Raw genomic sequence first — 18258 nt, forward strand, 5'->3', positions numbered from 1 at the left:
TGTAGGAGCCAATACGAGCATCCAGGTTCTGTTATTGCTTATTGACCGGAGAGGTGTCTCAATCATGTCCACATAGTTCTCAAACTCGTAGGGTCCGCATGCTTAACGTTTGATGACGATATAATATTATATGAGTTATGTGATTTAGTGACCAAATGTTGTTCGGAGTCCCGGATGAGATTACGGACATGACGAGGAGTCTCGAAATGGTCGAGAGGTAAATATTGATATATAGGACGATAGTATTCCGACATCGGAAGTGCTCTGGAGGGTACCGGGTACATATCGGGTCACCGGAAAGGGTTCCGGACACCCCCGGCAAAAGATATGGGCCTTATGGGCCAAGAGGGGAAACGCACCAGCCACAAGGGGTTGGTGCGTCCCCCATATGGGCCGGTCAAGGTGGAGAAGGAAAGGGGGAAAGGGGAAAGGCAAGTGTGGATTAGGATTCCCACTTCCTTCTCTCTCCCCTCCTCTTTCCTTCCCCCTCCGACAAACATGGCAGGGGGTGCGGCCAAGGGCAAGATCCCAAGTAGGATTCGGTCCTACTTGGGGCGCCCCTAGGCCTCTCCCCTCTCCCTCACACCTATATATATGAGGAGGGGGCGCCTAGCACACACCAGACAATTGCCTAGCTATGTGCGGCGCCCCCCTCCACAGTTTACACCCCTGGTCATATTCTCATGGTGCTTAGGCGAAGCCCTACGAGGATCACTTCACCATCACTGTCACCACGTTGTCATGCTGACGGAACTCATCTACTACCTCGACGTCTTGCTGGATCAAGAAGACGAGGGACGTCACCGAGCTGAACGTGTACAGAACTCAGAGGTGTCGTACGTTCGGTACTCGATCGGTAGAGCGCGAAGAAAGTTTGACTACATCAACCGCGTTGTGAACGCTTCCGCTTACGGTCTACGAGGGTACGTAGACACACTCTCCCCCTCGTTGCTATGCATTTCCATGGATAGATCACTGCGTGTGCGTAGAAATTTTTTGTTTTCCATGCAACGTTTCCCAACAGTTGCCACCGCAGCCACGAGCGTGAGCCACCCCGTGAAGCCCACCACGCCGCCACCAGGCCCTCACTACCTCGTTGCCGCGTCTCCGCGCCCCTCACCAGCGCGAAGCACCATCGGACGTCGTCAACCCGCGCTAACTACCTCCGAGTGGGATGAAGTCCGGCGGTGGCGAGGGAGGGAGGGGAGGCTCGAAGTCGGCAGCTAGGGTCCCCCCCCCCCGGTCGCCAGGAGCGACGCGGGAAGGGGAAGGGAGAGAGGGTGCTGCGGTTTCAGACCTACCTTACCTAATTAGGTTGGATGCCATGCATTCTAGTCCACCATAAACTATGCACCACCTCATTATCCTTACCTTTTCATAGACTAGTGGGCCAACTTATCTTGGTAAGTGGTAACCCTCCACCTACCAACCCCAACCCCCTTTAACAGTGTCCTTGATCTTTTATGAAGGACTCCTAGCTTATATACACCCCAAATGGGTGGATGCTCATTCATCTAACAAAGTAGGCATTTGGAATAGTCCTGGCCATGGGAAGCCCGGCCCGACCCGGCCCGTCCCGACGCTGCCCCCGAACCGGGCTCGGGCCTAGTTTTTGAGCCCGAAGGCCGGGCCGGCCCGGGCCCGGGCCCGTCATTTTTGCAGTTTTCTGAAGGTCGGGCCGGGCTCGGGCCCAGAAACACAGGCCCGATGGCCGGGCCGGGCTGAGCCCGGGCCTGGGTTTTTTGTGTCGGGCTTGGTTAGGCACGGCCCAAAGCCCGGCCGGGCCCGAGGTTTGGCCAGGTATAATTTAGAACCATGCCCTTGCAAACCTAAACGGGGTGAAGGGTGATAAGGCTTTTAAGAAGCATTTGTGCATGACTACTCACCTTAGTTCGGCCACTTTCTTGACTTTGACTACTTGGGCTACATCAATTCATCGCCATGGCCAGCACCGGCAAGCACACAACCGATGCGATCATCATGTATGTCCTGACCACCGTTTTTTTAACGCAGAACAAACGCAAACGCTCATATATACGTGCATACACTTATCATATAAACGCACATACGCATACCCTGCTCTTGAGCACCTCCGAGAGACCGAGCCGGTATACCATCTTGAGATTTACGAAGTCACCGTAGGCATCGTAGTCGACGGAAATGTCTCCTCCCACTCAACGTGCATCGCCGGAAATCCTGAAATAAATCCAGAAAAATATGAGCACCGGGAGTTGAAAGCTGATGGGCTGGGGATACCACCGTCCTCCTAACAGTCCAACCACAGGTTTGTTCATCAGACAACCGTTTTGTTGGTTCATGCATTTGTTGTTCATGTCAATTTCAAAGATGTGCTAGTTCAGTATTCGATGCGTACCCGTGTATCTACTTTTTGGCATGTCAACGATATCGCTATCATGCTTTCTATCAGAGTTAAATTAATTCAAAAATTGCTAATTATTCTATTGAACCAAGCCGATTGTTCTGTTTGTCAATTATAAGTCGAGCATCTTCATGTAACTTAGCCAAGTTCAATCTCCTTTCCTTGTCGGTTTGGTTTGCTTGTACTAGAAGACAACCAATATTTGATCATCTTTGTGTACTCATCTTGTCTTGAGTTCTCTTTACCTCTCTTTAGCTTGATCTTGTGCTATCTTAAAACGGTCTTGTTTTATACTCCCTCCATCACAAAATAAGTGACTCAACTTTGTACTGAAGTTAGTACAAAGTTGAGTCATTTATTTTGGGATAGAGGGAGTACTACTTGAATCCCGACCTGACTTCAAGAAGACAAACAGCAGTAACTAGGGGGAAGTAAATCATCAGTGGAGAAATTGGCGTGCGGATAAAACCATCACGAACGGGGCCTTCTCGTCTACTACCTACCTCTGCTGAAGGGCAGCTCTGCTGGACGTGTGCCTAAAATTAACAGCATGCCACTGATGCTTTCCATGCTACAGTATTTGTTTTGCTAGAGATTGCTGGCATGGCATAAATAGCAAACTTCTAAATTCCAAACAAGAGTATGATCTACAAAATCATAAATGCAATGCTTTCCCTTATCCATCCAACTAACTGTGCACCAATGTGCCGAAACTAATTTAGCTCAAAACAACCAGGAATATATCAAAAATTTCTTTAGCCTCGACACGGGCGTTAAAACACAATGTCACTAACTCACTATGCCTCTGAATGACCTACTGATCCAGGAGAAACTGCAGTATGATGCCATATTGGAGTGTCAGCAGATATGTGCAAAACGGACTAAAAAGGAATCTTCTAACTGTCCGGCCAGTCCAAGTGCCTGATCGGCCCTGCACTAACATGCCACGCTCCTTCAGATAGCTCGTCAAACAGTTGGCTGTAACCCCAACCAGCGTAGCCGAGGAAAAACCACAGGTCCTCGGCAGATTGCTCGCCCGCCCTGATCCCCGCAATTACCTGGCTTGTAGCAATTATGTTTCCATAATAGAGGTCGGGTATGACTTGCGTGTACCCCTCCAGGGCGGCTCTGGACAAACTCACAAGGTGGTAACCCTGCACCACAACAGGTCCGCCGTAGAAGAGAGGGGCAAGTTTGATAGGCTCCAGGGAGCTGTCCAGGTTCTTTAAGGCATCCCAGCTTAACCTTTTGTTGATGATTAGTCCATGAAATCCCTCGTGAGAATCAGCCGATACGATGAGCACTCGAGCATTATCGAATGGAACTGCGGCACCAAGCTTTTCGGTGGCGTCGAGGATGGACCCCGTGACAATATGCACCTTGCGCTTTTCAGGTTGACTTGGCAGATCGGAACCAACACTGCTGCCGCTCTTGTCCTTCATGTAAAACCGGACCGTCTGTGGTGCTTCATGTTGCATTACCATCCTCTTCTTTCGCAGAAATCCTGTTTGCCAGAAAGAGCAAGGGTTTAGAATGTTTATTATATACCACAACATTACCAAGCAATACATTCATAATAACTTTCTTATTATCTTTGGTGTGATAGTTGGGGATGCATGAGTCAGCTGTGAAACAGTCAAGTAATACATTATAGGCAATGTTCCCTCAAATTTTGTTTGAGCAGAACTTTCTTGTTGTGGCACTCTACAAAGCATGGACACGGCCAAAACAGCCGAATTGCCGTTAGTTCGGCGGGACACGGCGATACGGCTGGATACGCCAGGATTCGTGTATGCCCCAGTATCCCCTGATTTCCGAATTAGAAAAAAAAAGTTCACGGCGTTAGGGACACGGGAAGCCCAATAATAGTCTCGGCCAAATACAGCGCCACAAAAGTAACACTGCTCCACGCTCCAACGAACGCGCCACCGCTGCCTGGACTCGACGCTACTGCCGCCTGGACTCGGCCTCCCGACGGCAACCACGCTCGAGCGGGTAACCCAGCAGCCTCTCCTCAACCTCTTCATATATTTCCTCAATTTCTTGATGCTGAGTTGCTGCTGCTTCCTTCCCCATGTGCCCATGCCATTGTTGTTTGCTGTTGAGCTGCCGCTCACTTGAATGCTGGTGTTGCTGTTTTGATTGTTGCTTGCTGTCAAATTGTTCCAAATCGGCCGGGCGAGTTAACTGCTACTCGGAGGGTGCCCGGTACGAAAAACCCCTGAGCGCTGGTTTCTCGACCAGCCAGTTAATCGGGCTGTCAGACCGATTTATCGGCTGTCAGAAGGAGAAATCGGCCCGCAGCGATTAACTAGGCTGCCACTTTGGCCTATTTAGAGCCCAAAATATCCACCCCGTCCGCATCTCACAGCCGCGCCCGCATCTAGGGTTAGGGAAATTGGGGCCCCCACGCGTCCTCTCCTCTCCCGCTCACGGATGAGCAGTCGCCGGCGCCACCTCGACCACCAAGCAATGCAAGGACTCGTCGCCGATCATAACCGACACATGGACGGACAAGAAAAGGATCATAATGAACTTGTGTGTGCATTGCAAATTGGGGACTGACTTTCTTGAATCAAAAGAGGCATCAACTGATGCACACACGAGTCTATACATCTTCAAGTATGTGGATGAATGCATTGCAAAACTTGGTATGAAGCTGAATCTTAACTACTGCATTACTCCCATTGTTTCTTTCATTGCTTTGCATCAATATTCTTTCACTCATTGCTGGTATCATTCATTGCTTTGTAGGTGCTGATAATGTTGTGCAAGTAGTCACGGATAACGCTTCCAACAACATGGGAGCAAAGGCATTGCTCAAAGACTCGAGACCAAAGATCTTTTGGACCTCATGTGCAACTCACACCCTCAACTTAACACCGTAAAACTTCTCCTTGTTGTTATGTAGCGTAGGATTGCATATTTAGAAATTTAGTACATTGAATGGTGTAGTACGTTAAATGGTGCTATATGGCCTAGGATATATAGATATGGCTCTAGTTAACCTACCAATAAATGAGTTACCGATAAATTCAGTTACATGGTCGATTTGTCGATTAATCCCTACTCGGCACCCGACCGAGATGGTGATATCCCGAACAGCTGTCAAGGAGCATGGCGTTTGGGAGCGCCATTGCCTGTGCCAATTGTCTGTGGGTGAGAGTGAAAGGCAGCCTGGTCTCTACTCTCTAATAGACTAATAGCATTTGCCATTTGATGTACCGTTCTTATTTTTAACTCTATGTATATTACATGGCATTTTTTTATATATATACTTGCCGTATCCACGAATGGCTGTTTTTCGAAAATGCCGTATCTTGTGTCCCCGTATGCGTAGTCGCCGTGTCCGTGTCTACGCCCGGATGTTTTTTTTTTTTTTGAGGGAAACCTTAAAATGAGCCTCCAATACCTCATATGTTCAGGATTCGGGGCAAAATTTTCAGTTCACCTTAAGCAAAAAGGACGGTAGGTGGGAGGAAAGTTTCACGTCAACTGCCACCGCCGCCGCCGCTAGCTCCTGATTCCAGCCGTCCCCGCCGCCGCCGACTAGCCGGCTGACGTTCCCCGCCCTTCCTCACCTCATTCTCAACGGCCATCATGCCCCTCGAGCTCTCGGGTGGCTGCGGCAACTCCACCATGGATGCGGGCTTGAGGTCGCAGCCGGGGCCTCACGGACATCGCGCCCCTCGCCGCGCGTCCTTGCACTCTTTACTGCACGACCAGCGCGCCCCCAGATGGCCAGCAGAAGTTCGTCGTACTCTTGCAGCTAGCTCAACACGATGGGCAGCGAGGCGGCCGCCCGGGGACTTGGCTCTTCGGCGCAAGCGGTCGTCGCGGAGCGGCGGAAGCAGTAGCGGCTGGGGATGGCTGCTTATGCGGGTGATTTTGGGAAGAAGATGACCATGGAAAAAAAGGAAAAAAAAAACACCGATGGACGGAATATTCGTTTTTTACTGTAGAAATTTGTGGTATCTGTTCTACCGCAGCCTGTGCGGTATCGTGATACAGTTTTGGGTTTCCTTTGTAGTGGTTTTCCGGTACCATGATATAAGGGATCAGCTAGAGATGCTCAAAGATATTAGTAATCTGCACTTCTGCAGTTGTATGCTTGGACAGCAAATGAACACAGGAGGGTGAAAACTCTTGTGAACAGTAGACAAACATAGATTACAGTACTTCGCGGATCCCAAATTCTTACGTACGAGTAGACGCTGCTTTTGCACCAACCTTTATATTCCGACATATGGCGAGAATTGCTCGCATGCGACTCCAAAAATTCAATTAAATTACCCACAGAAATTCCTCCTCCATATGATATTGCGCTTTTGTTCTCTGCCGGGAAAAGCAACACCGTAGGATAAAGCTCCTCCTGTGAGCATATGGAAATTATATCAATATTAGTCAAGTAAGCACTCAATACCAAAAAAAATGGCCATGTCATGCAAGGCAACAATTCAAGCGGGCTTGACGGGAAAAGGTTTCCTAAAATATCCACTTAAACCTGGGTTGTTGAAAAAACACCGATAGCCATATAACATACCTATGGAACTCTGAGGAATGTTGGGTGTGATATTGTAATGATCTGGATCATTGCAAAGGTAGCAGGGGGGGGGGGGAGGCTAAACCGATCTCTAGCTCTGTTTTCGTAGCTAATCTTTATTTGATTGTTGCCTGGTGCTATGGGTTTGGACATACCAGTGGAAATCTAGTACCGCAAAAAAAATGTATTCAAACATTTTAATACAGAACAGTTGTCTTGTGTTAAATGAATTGAAATTCCTGGTCAGCATTCTGCTAACAACATTATGTCCATAAACTGAACAGGCGGAGGGAGTTAAAATATCCCATTATTTCATCTAGCTCTTTCAAAAGGGATTGGAGTATGGGCCAGAAAGGAAGATTTGAATTTTGCACGAACCAAATGCCAAGTTGGACCTATCATATGTAGATTACAAAATATGCTAATTAGATTGGCCATCTCTGTATTTTAGTTACAGCTCACACCGCTGCTTAACAGAACTGTAGATATCAGAGTGAATCTAATGGTTGAATGACGAGGTCTTTTCAGACAGACCAGAAGCTAATGTACTTTCTGCATGATTATTACCAGTGCAAGTGTTAGAGTACGTAATGGACCTAATGGGCCCATTAGTCTTAGGGTTAATTAGAGATAAGGGTCGCTTGCTTAGGGGTTAAGTAAGCCTTGCTTGGGAGTCAAGTAAACCGCTCTATATAAAGAGAGGAGATGTATCAATCTAATCAAGCAAGAATTAAGAAGGAAATCCCTTCCCTCTTGCCCGGCCGTGGGTAGAAAGGCCCCCGGCCGGCCCTCTCGCGCCCTCCTTCTAGCAGCGCCATAACAATTTGGTATCAGCTAGCTTCGGTTCGATCATGGCTTCACCGCCGCCAAGCCCGTCTCTTCCGCTGCTGGTCACCTTGTCGCCTTCGGCGACCACCACGACCGTCACTCCGCTCCTGCCCGCGCCAGGATCCTCTGTCGCGCCCGCCCCCACCGTCCTCACCTGGGAGGAGGTGTCCGGGGTGCTGCGGGACCTAACCCAGGCGGTCCAGGAGATCCACCTGTTCTTGGCCGGGTCCTACGGGCCGCACCCGGTTGCGCCACCCATCGTCGCCCCCGCGCCGCCGTGGCTGCCGTGGCAGCCGCCGCACCAGGCGGCCTTCGCCGCGCTCGTCGGGTCGCTGCAGCCGCCATCCATCGCCACCACCGCCCAGCCCTGGCTGCAGTGGCAGCCGCCGCTCCTGGCGGCCTCCGCCGTGCCCGGCGCTCCGCCGCAGCAGCCGCTGCCGCTGCCTGACGCGACAGCTCAGCAGCCGCCGGTCAGCTCCGCCGCCCAGTATGGGATGCCCTACGACGGGAGTGCGACGACCTCGTTCCCATCAGCGCCGCCGCCATCCCAAGGCGTCCACATCCAGCAGATCAAGTCCCTGCCATCGCCGTCACCGCTTCCGTCTTGGATCGCTACCCGCCACGTGTCGGCGGCGGTGAGGCTGCAGGCTGCTGCGCGCGGCCTCCTAGCGCGTCGGCGTGTGCGGGAGATGCGTGGTCTGCAGCTGCCGCTCCTCCAAGTTGCCCTTCGCTGTGCAAAGGACCTCGATCTCGTCCGCTGCGTCGGGGATCTTGGGCATGCAGTTTCCCCCACGGGCGGCTGGCATGCTGTTTTCCCCGTGGGCAGCGCCTCAAAGTCTGCGACATCGGCGGTTGGGGGGCGCACCCCTCCTTGTCATTCTCCATCGCAAGCCCTCCACTCTTCCATGTGCGGTGCAGACCAACAGCCATACACATGCAGTCCTTTTGTCCAGGTGGTGTCCATGGGATCCAGGTGGTTGTACACGTGCACGTCCAAAATAAAGCGTCCTAGTCTATTTCAGGTTGAGAGTATAACACAAGCCAAGATGTAAAAGGCTTGTTTTTTGGTGTTAGGTTTGTGTTGCGTCTAGTCATGATTATAAGTTGGTTAGGCTGCAGCTCGAGGACAAGCTGCATGTCCAGGTGGGGTGTAGTGTTAGAGTACGTAATGGACCTAATGGGCCCATTAGTCTTAGGGTTAATTAGAGATAAGGGTCGCTTGCTTAGGGGTTAAGTAAGCCTTGCTTGGGAGTCAAGTAAACCTCTCTATATAAAGAGAGGAGATGGATCAATCTAATCAAGCAAGAATTAAGAAGGAAATCCCTTCCCTCTTGCCCGGACGTGGGTAGAAAGGCCCCCGGCCGGCCCTCTCACGCCCTCCTTCTAGCAGCGCCATAACAGCAAGCACCTTTATGACAAGCTATGAGGTCACCTATTCTCTTCAACTTGAGCACATGCCCTGGCTGGATGCCTTCACTAAGTGTGCAACAGTGCTACTACTCTAGCTAACTAACTAACAGTTTAAAGAATTTACTAAGCACCATGCTCCCCATACTCTAGACTACTAGCTAATACAACATATTCCAAGCCAAAGCATGGTAACACAATGCGGAGAACTCATTACCGGCGCTAAAAATAGGGCTGTGTTTTTACCTTACGACAAAAAACTGGGCTCATAAGAGAGTTCTTTTTGTAAACTTGGAAAAGTTAAATAGACAGAATATGCAATCGGTTATTCATTACTACCTTGCCTGCTGATTTTAGTAAATGATGGCAATCGTTTGCTGTGCAGTCCATCATGTAAATAGTTGGAAGGCCCAAGTCTCCGCCATTCTCTGCATACAATATAATGATCTTTTTTGTGACAATAAATAAATAGCATTTGAAATGTAAGTAATAAAGATACATTCTTAGCAATGAACCGGCTATAATAAAATGTTTTCTGTACAATGGTGTTCCATTAATGTTCATATACTTTGCCAGTCTGCTTTATAAGTTGTACCTTGTATTAGTGTCCTTAAAAAGAAGTCATAAAGCATCATGGTCCACTGGGTTAAGGCATTACTTTCGTTATAGAAAATGCAAATTGTGCAGGACAATTCCAGTCTTTTCTTGCTTTTAACTCTGTGAGGTATGATTCATAACACCTAGGAGCCTAAGATAAGATTATATTTTCTAGTCACCAGCATAAATGGATATATGTAGAGAATGACTAGCATTACATCCCAAAAAGTAAGTGCACTGAGATAGAAGGAAATGTTTGCACAGTTCAAAAGACAAAGGGGCAATGTAGGTTCTCCGCTTTCAACTGATAGGTTCAGGTTAGTACCTTCGGTCTGCAAACCTTGAGCCTTCGCAAACTGAGAATTCAAACTCATATAACTTTTGAATGATCGGTGCAATTCACGGACAACAAGCTCTGTTCTCTGGCAAAACCCACACCAAGAGTTGCTGAACAACACCAGCACATCCTTCTTCCAAGCAACACCAAGAGTTGCAGTATTCAAAAATGGCGTTTCATTTTTTGAATCACAACCTTCAAATCCAAAGACCAAGCGACAAAAACTACTTGCTGTCAACAGAGGGATAGAATTTGCCTCATGGAAATCTTGATTGACCAAAGGCGGCCTTGGAAGCTCCTTTGAACTTACGACAGATGAGGCTGAACGATAATACGGAGAAAGACTTCGATTCACAAAACTATCAAAAAAAATTGCCAAGGAAGGGTAGCTAAATTCACTTTCCTGAGGAAAGACATAATGCTTTTGTTGAACTGGATCAATTATTACCAGGGATGGCATTCTTGATCCACCAGTTAAAGTTCTCAGAAGCCTATGACCACCATCAGAAAAGAAGAATGAACCAACAAAGTGGTTATCTGATATACTTGAAGTTACCTGCTCCGTATATTCAGTGTTGTCACTTACAAGGATGCTGGAAGAGCTAAATGTTGCACGTGGAGAATATTTGCTGTCACTTTTTTCTGATCCTTCATCTATATTAAACAAATCATCCTCAGAAATGAAATTTTCAATTCTTTCAGATTCTTGACTCAGGACTGAAAATACATCTTGCTGATTTGGCGATCCTGATTTCTCTTTGTTAGAGTTCGCTTTTCTGCCATCAGGTTCCAAAATGTCCAGAACTTCTGTAACAATTTTCTCATCTCTGTTCTTTTGTAACTTGCCATGAACTTCATTGCTGCTATGCACATCAATGGAGGCTTCTTCCTGAAGATCAGGGCTTACATCAGAGGCCTCGACGGCTTGTTGTTCCTCCATTTCTGTCTCACTACAATGAAGATCATTATCATTGATACCACAGTGGTGTGCAGGAGTTTTCTCAAGTATACTCGGTGTTTGTCCATCATCAATATATTCAACTTTTGTTGCCTTGTTGTTTTCATGCACAGAAACTTCAGCGATACCATCATTGACACTGTCTGAGCTGGCAAATAAATCATCCATTCTTTGACTTTCTTGAATTGACACGGAATCCACCACTTGGACTTCAGGATCGTCAGACAGCAACTTTAGATCATCATCTTTTGCTACAAAACTTATCCTTGTTTTCTTTGACCTATGTGCTGATCTTGTTTTGTGAATCAGTTTTGTTAGAATTTCATATAAAGGACTGTTAGTACTACCTTCGCTAGCACTTCTGTATGAAATACTTTCCCCATCTCTAACAACCATTACTGACATTTTCTCCCCTAAATCCATATACTTCGAGGCCAAATCATGCAACCTAGCTGTCCCAGAGTGGCCATCTGACTTACTTGTGCTCAGTGCAGAAGGATCCGCTTTTGTGCGCATTCTGGAGTTACCACTAGTTAGATCACCAGAAATGACATAAGGTGGATAATTTTTCTGAGCATACTCCCGTAGTAACTTGAGAGATAACTTGCTTTCATCTCTAATTTTTAAGGAATCAGATAATCTATCGATAAATAGAATAGCTGAGGGCCTATTTGCAGGAAAGGTAACCTCGCCGCCACTCGCATCAGTATCAATCTACAAATATAACATGTAACTCCAAACGTCATGGCATGATGCATGTAAAATTAGAAGCATTGGATATTTGGATAGGCCATGAGAAAAATAATGTAGCAGAAATTCATAAAAGACAATGCCTTTTTACCAGATAAAACAAGATATTCTGTATAGAGATCAACAAATTACATACTCTTACTATTAATTATGAATAAACTGGATTGTTCTCTTTATCTTTAGCTTAAGAACATTTTTTGTGAGATATATTTGCAATAAAATAGAACCTGGTTCAAAGGATTTGATTGGTAAGAATAGATAAACAAAGGAGATATATGCAAAGTAACAAGAATACAACAAACACATGATTCTGACATGCATTCTCCTCCTTTATTACCTACTACTAATTGAGAATCACACCGAGAATGCATGGAGAGAATAGCTATCTTCGTCTCAGAGTAATATTTTGTCATGTTCTTTTGGTAAATTTATAACGTACATGAAACGGACTTTCACTGACCTCTTTAACGTCAAGATTATGATAGGATTGCAGCAGGCTTCTTAGGTCATCCTCCTCTTTTGCTATAACTGAACAAGATGTGCATCCCAGATAATGAACACTGAGGAACCATGTCTCTGAATTGCTTGCATTGGCAATATCCAATGAAGATAATGGCAATTTTTCAGTTACAAGGCCAAATCTAACTTTCTCCGGAGGAAGAAAGTGTTCTCTTGACAGGGCAGTAAGCTTTGCATAGAAGCTTTCAAACTGTTGGAACTTTTGCACTGTGCACAACTTACTATTTTCATCAGTTGATATTGTAATTTGATCTGAGACGCTTTGATTTGCTGTGGTAAATCCACCTTTCCAAGTAGAACCAGTAAGCTGACTCCCACCTCCAAAGGTCAGTTCATCATCTTCTATAACCTGTTTGTCATCTCAAATAAGTACATTTTCAGGGACCTGTCATATATGCTCAACCGTCATAGTTCAGACAGACAGGAGTTCTCTCAAAAAAATATATCAGGAATATTAACCAGAGATAAATGTGACTTTCTTTGCTAAACTTACAAGCTCTAGACGCCCATCTGATTGTCTGGTCACTGTCTTCCCAGAAACGTCAACTGTATGATATCAATGAGTATAGCATCCAAATGTCAGAATCGAGTTGACATGATTTATCATCCATTCAGAAGTTCTATGATGATCATGGAACATGAAATAGAAGGATTAAGGTAGATAAGTTTGAAAGAATAAGGCAGACCACCTAAAACTATGTCATCCTGAGTTTCCGATTATGGATATTTTACCAACTTACACCATATGTTCTTGTGAGATCTTGAACCATTTATTAATCATTAACGTTGGTCAAGATGGAAACCTAAATTTAAGGTGTTTCTTCCCGTAAAGTTCTAAAAAAATGCATGCTCGCTTTGAGAGAAAGGGAGAGAGACAAAGAGCTATTCATGAATCATAGTAACCAACCTCAATTTTAACAAGTGCCTCGTCACAAAGCAGAAAACAATACAAAATGTTGGATGAATAGAGGACAGATGACACAGAGTTGACTAACCATTCTCTGCGTGAGTTTTTGATGGAGTGACCCCACTGCTTCTGTTGCTTCTGCCACTAGCCAATCGAGTAAACCAACCACAGAACTCAGACAGAAGTACAGCTTTGTCAGTTGATTGAATAAACTCCTCCACATCATCTTTTGTATGCAAAGCCACAAAAGGGGCCTCCTCATGCTTAAGTGACATGATATGTCGTACTGAATACAATATATCACGTGCACGAAGCTTTCCTTGATATTTGAACTGTATGGATTGTTGGTAGTATATGAACTTTGTTCCTTCAGTTGCGCCAATAGCATCCGACAGCAACTTCTCAGAATTTCTGTACACGACCATCAACTTAAGGCGACCTAGCTCCATCTCCTCGGTTGCGACCAGCTGCTGTATTTCCGCCATCAGTGATCTTGACTCACCATACCCTATAAATGATCATAAGAAATAACAGTTACAATGAGTTGGGTCTCAATCTCATGCACACATTCTCATTTTCTGGAGCATGTGGTGCTTACCCCAATGCATGGTAATGGCTATGGAACAAACCTTGTACGTATTTGGACATAATAATGTCGAAAACGTGAAATTGTGGAAAATTCATCGTAGTTTAAGAAGCGGCTCCAAGTCAATTTGGTCAGATAAAAAATAAACAGACAGACTGCTTAAAATTGTCCAGGATCGTGTCATCGTGCAGTGTTTAGGAGTAAGAAATCGCACAGTTTGCCTTGCCATATCGGCTGCATCAAGTACTTCGTTGGCGCAATGGATTTTAGTGATTGCTTACTTATCCTTCTTCAGAACTTCCTAGATTTCGAATGCAACATGGACAGAAATTTCCCGACTGTTTGATTCAACAACTTGACCTTGGCAACTACTCATGCAGTCAGAAACCAGAGCTTTCAGCTAGACAGGATAGGTCGGAGGGCTCACATGGCATGGTGACGACGAGGAGGATGTGGGGGTGGAGCCGGATCTGGGAGGAGAAGTTGGCCCTAGTCAAGACCTGCCACTCTGGGCGGCCAGCGGTGGCGCCGAAGCTCGACGCCGCCTTTGACTGTGGCGCGACGAGGAGGAAGGAGATAAGGAGGTGCGGCCATGCCGCAGCGAAAAGACGGCGCATGGAGGCCGCCGTCCTCCGCTCCTCGCGGCCGGCAAGAGGATTTTTCTTTTTTTCTTTGAAAGGGGGAGGAGGAAGTTTGGCGACACCGAGCGTATGATAAATTTTTTTTTTTTGGGGATCAACTGAGAGCCTTTATTCAACAAAAGAGCTCCTAGCATCATCAGCCAACAGGCTGGTGAGTAGGAAGGTAGATCTAGAACCAGTCCAACTTTCGGTGACCATCAACGAGCAAGCATGCTTCGCGCAAAGATGGGCCGGCACATTGGCTGATCTGTTTACATGTTGAATAACAAAAGAAGAAAAAGAGGAAGCTAGCTCTTCAATTTCTAACAATAACGGTGCCACTATAGAAAGACTATCGTGGCGAGTGTTCCAGAGGTGGACGACCTCCAGGCAGTCTGTCTCCATTATCACATGTGAAAAACCCCGTAGAGTAGCAAAGATAACACCATCACGAATTGCCAAAGTCTCACCGATGAATGGATCCGCTTATGGAGTGGGGCTGGTCCAAATTGGTTATATGAATAGAAGCTATGGTATTATGAACAGGATAATGAATGGACCACCGTCACACGCAAGAAAGGTATGTCTTCGCAACCTATACCCATTCGTCGAGTATACCAACACATTCATGAGCAGATGCCCTCCCATGAACATGGCCACAATGATCCATCATCTGATTCGCATGTTGCACACGTATTAACTGGTGCCAATTCAGTTCCTATGAGATCTAATCAACCTGTCCAAAGCTACGATCGTGTAACACGGGCGTCTGTTGCACATCAACCGGAGATCCCCATGCATAACGGATCACCGATGACTAAGCCCAACGGCATTTCAAATTTGGTCTCGAATGCAAGGCCTCTTAATGGGTCAGGCACATCTAACACTATATTGCAGCCCAACGCAGTGGAATGTGGAATGTCTATGCCCCATTTACCTAATCGCTATATTTCTGCGGTAAATGCTTAGGAGTTGGGCACACCAGGATCTCGTGTAACAACAAAACCAGATGTCGCACATGTTTTGGATACAATCATATCTCCAGGTTCTGTTACAGCAAGAAAACAATCAGCCAGATATATCGGGTCAAGCAGTCAACAGTTATTCAGCACAATATATCTACTAAAAAAACCCAGCCCCCTCGCCTTCCTCTGGTCCCCCACAAGCTCTGCTCCACCTGACGCCTACGCACCAGACCTCATGGCGTGCTACCCTTGCAACCCCCTACCTCACCTTCCTCCCGGTACCACCATTTGTTGGGTAACGCGATAATTTCAAAAAAAAATCCTACGATCACGCAAGATCTATCTATGTGATGCATAGCAACGAGAGGGGAGAGTGTGTCCACGTACCCTCGTAGACCGAAAGCAGAAGCGTTTAGTTAATGCGGTTGATGTAGTCAAACGTCTTCACGATCCAACCGATCCAAGCACCAAACGTACAGCACCTTCGCGTTCAGCAGACGTTCAGCTCAGAGACGTCCCTCGTACTCTTGATCCAGTTGAGGCCGAGGGAGAGTTTCGTCAGCACGACGGCGTGGTGACGGTGATGATGAAGTTACCGGCGCAGGGCTTCGCCTAAGCACTACGACGATATGACCGAGGTGTGTAAATATGGAGGGGGGCACCGCACACGGCTAAACAATTGTCAACTTGTGTGTCTATGGGGTGCCCCCTTCCTCGTATATAAAGGAGTGGATGAGGGAGCGGCCGGCCCTCTTTATGGCGCACCCTAGGGGAGTCCTACTCCCACCGGGAGTAGGATTCCCCCTTTTCCATAGTTGGAGTAGAAGAGGAAGGAAGGAGGAGAGAGGGAGGAAGGAAAGGGGGGCCGACCCCCCACCCAATTCGGATTGGGCTTGGGGGGGCTCCTTGGCCACCTCCTCCTCTCTCCCACTAAGGCCCATACACTCCCCGGGGGGGTCCGGTAACCCCCCGGTACTCCGGTAAATGCCGAACTCATCCGGAACCATTCCGATGTCCAAACATAGTCGTCCAATATATCAATCTTCATGTCTCGGCCATTTCGAGACTCATCGTCATGTCCGTGATCACATCCGGAACTCTGAACTACCTTCGGTACATCAAAACACATAAACTCGTAATACCAATCGTCATTGAACGTTAAGCGTGCGGACCCTACGGGTTCGAGAACTATGTAGACATGACCGAGACACGTCTCCGGTGAATAACCAATAGCGGAACTTGGATGCTCATATTGGTTCCTACATATTCTATGAAGATCTTTATCGATCAAACCGCATAACAACATACGTTGTTCCCTTTGTCATCGGTATGTTACTTGCCCGAGATTCGATCGTTGGTATCTCAATACCTAGTTCAATCTCGTTGCCGGCAAGTCTCTTTACTCATTCTGTAATACTTCATCCCACAACTAACTCATTAGTCACATTGCTTGCAAGGCTTATAGTGATGAGTATTACCGAGAGGGCCCAAAGATACCTCTCCGAAACACGGAGTGACAAATCCTAATCTCGATCTATGCCAACCCAACAAACACCTTCGGAGACACCTATAGAGCACCTTTATAATCACCCTTTTACTTTGTGATGTTTGGTAGCACACAAAGTGTTCATGCGGTATTCGGGAGTTGCATAATCTCAGAGTCTGAGGAACTTGTATAAGTCATGAAGAAAGCAGTAGCAATGAAACTAACACGATCATAATGCTAAGCTAACGGATGGGTCATGTCCATCACATCATTCTCCTAATGATGTGATCCCGTTCATCAAATGACAACACATGTCTATGGTTAGGAAACATAACCATCTTTGATTAACGAGCTAGTCAAGTAGAGGCATACTAGGGACTATAGGTTTTGGCTATGTATTCACACATGTACTAAGTTTTCGGTTAATACAATTCTAGCATGAATAATAAACATTTACCATGAATTAAGGAAATAAATAATAACTTTATTATTGCCTCTAGGGCATATTTCTTTCAGTCTCCCACTTGTACTAGAGTCAATAATCTAGATTACATAGTAATGATTCTAACACCCATGGAGCTGTGGTGTTGATCATGTTTTGCTCGTGAGCTAGAGAGGCTTAGTCAACGGGTCTGTAACATTCAGATCCGTGTGTATCTTGCAAATCTCTATGTCCCCTTCCGACACTTGATGACGGATGGAATTTAAGCTTCTCTTGATGTGCTTGGTTCTCTTGTGAAATCTAGATTCCTTTGCCAAGGCAATTGCACCAGTACTGTCACAAAAGATTTTCATTGGACCCGATGCACTAGGTATGATACCTAGATCGGATATTAACTCCTTCATCCAAACTCCTTCATTTGCTGCTTTCGAAGCAGCAATGTACTCCGCTTCACACGTAGATCCCGCCACGATGCTCTGCTTGGAACTGCACCAACTGACAGCTCCTCCATTCAATAAAAATACGTATCCGGTTTGCGACTTAGAGTCATCCAGATCAGTGTCAAAGCTTGCATCAACGTAATCGTTTACGACGAGCTCTTTTTCACCTCCATAAACGAGAAACATATTCTTAGTCCTTTTCAAGTATTTCAGGATGTTCTTGACTGTTGTCTAGTGCTCCACTCCGGGATTACTTTGGTACCTCCCCGCTATGCTTATAGCAAGACATACATCAGGTCTGGTACACAGCATTGCATACATGATAGAACCTATGGCTGAAGCATAGGGAATGACTTTCATTTTCTCTCTATCTTCTGCGGTGGTTGGGCTTTGAGTCTGACTCAACTTCACACCTTATAACACAGGCAAGAACCCTTTCTTTGACTGATCCATTTTGAACTTCTTCAAAACTTTATCAAGGTATGTGCTTTGT

The 18258-nt window shown here is 46.5% G+C and overlaps 1 protein-coding gene across 1 annotated transcript; it reads right to left on the reverse strand.

Moving 5' to 3' along the window:
• Positions 1-3032: 3032 nt before the first annotated feature.
• Positions 3033-14512, reverse strand: LOC123121964 (uncharacterized). Its single transcript, XM_044542067.1, has 8 exons — positions 14240-14512; positions 13315-13734; positions 12813-12865; positions 12261-12668; positions 10081-11764; positions 9498-9586; positions 6611-6752; positions 3033-3884 (listed from the first exon to the last, which is right to left on the reverse strand). The coding sequence occupies exons 1-8, from the start codon at positions 14427-14429 to the stop codon at positions 3277-3279; spliced, it is 3594 nt and encodes a 1197-aa protein (XP_044398002.1). The 5' UTR covers positions 14430-14512; the 3' UTR covers positions 3033-3276.
• Positions 14513-18258: the final 3746 nt, after the last annotated feature.

This window comes from Triticum aestivum, chromosome 1B (genome assembly GCF_018294505.1).
Source record: "Triticum aestivum cultivar Chinese Spring chromosome 1B, IWGSC CS RefSeq v2.1, whole genome shotgun sequence".
NCBI lineage: Eukaryota > Viridiplantae > Streptophyta > Magnoliopsida > Poales > Poaceae > Triticum > Triticum aestivum.

Bases quoted from the DNA above. Each gene is read 5' to 3' on its own strand.
- LOC123121964 (XM_044542067.1), bottom strand. From the start codon at position 14,429: ATGCGCCGTCTTTTCGCTGCGGCATGGCCGCACCTCCTTATCTCCTTC. The intron at 6,753-9,497 runs GTAGTAATGAAT...ATATGCTCACAG, and splicing joins TACTAAAATCAGCAGGCAAG to GAGGAGCTTTATCCTACGGT. The intron at 3,885-6,610 runs GTTGGTGCAAAA...TCTGGCAAACAG, and splicing joins CCATATGTCGGAATATAAAG to GATTTCTGCGAAAGAAGAGG.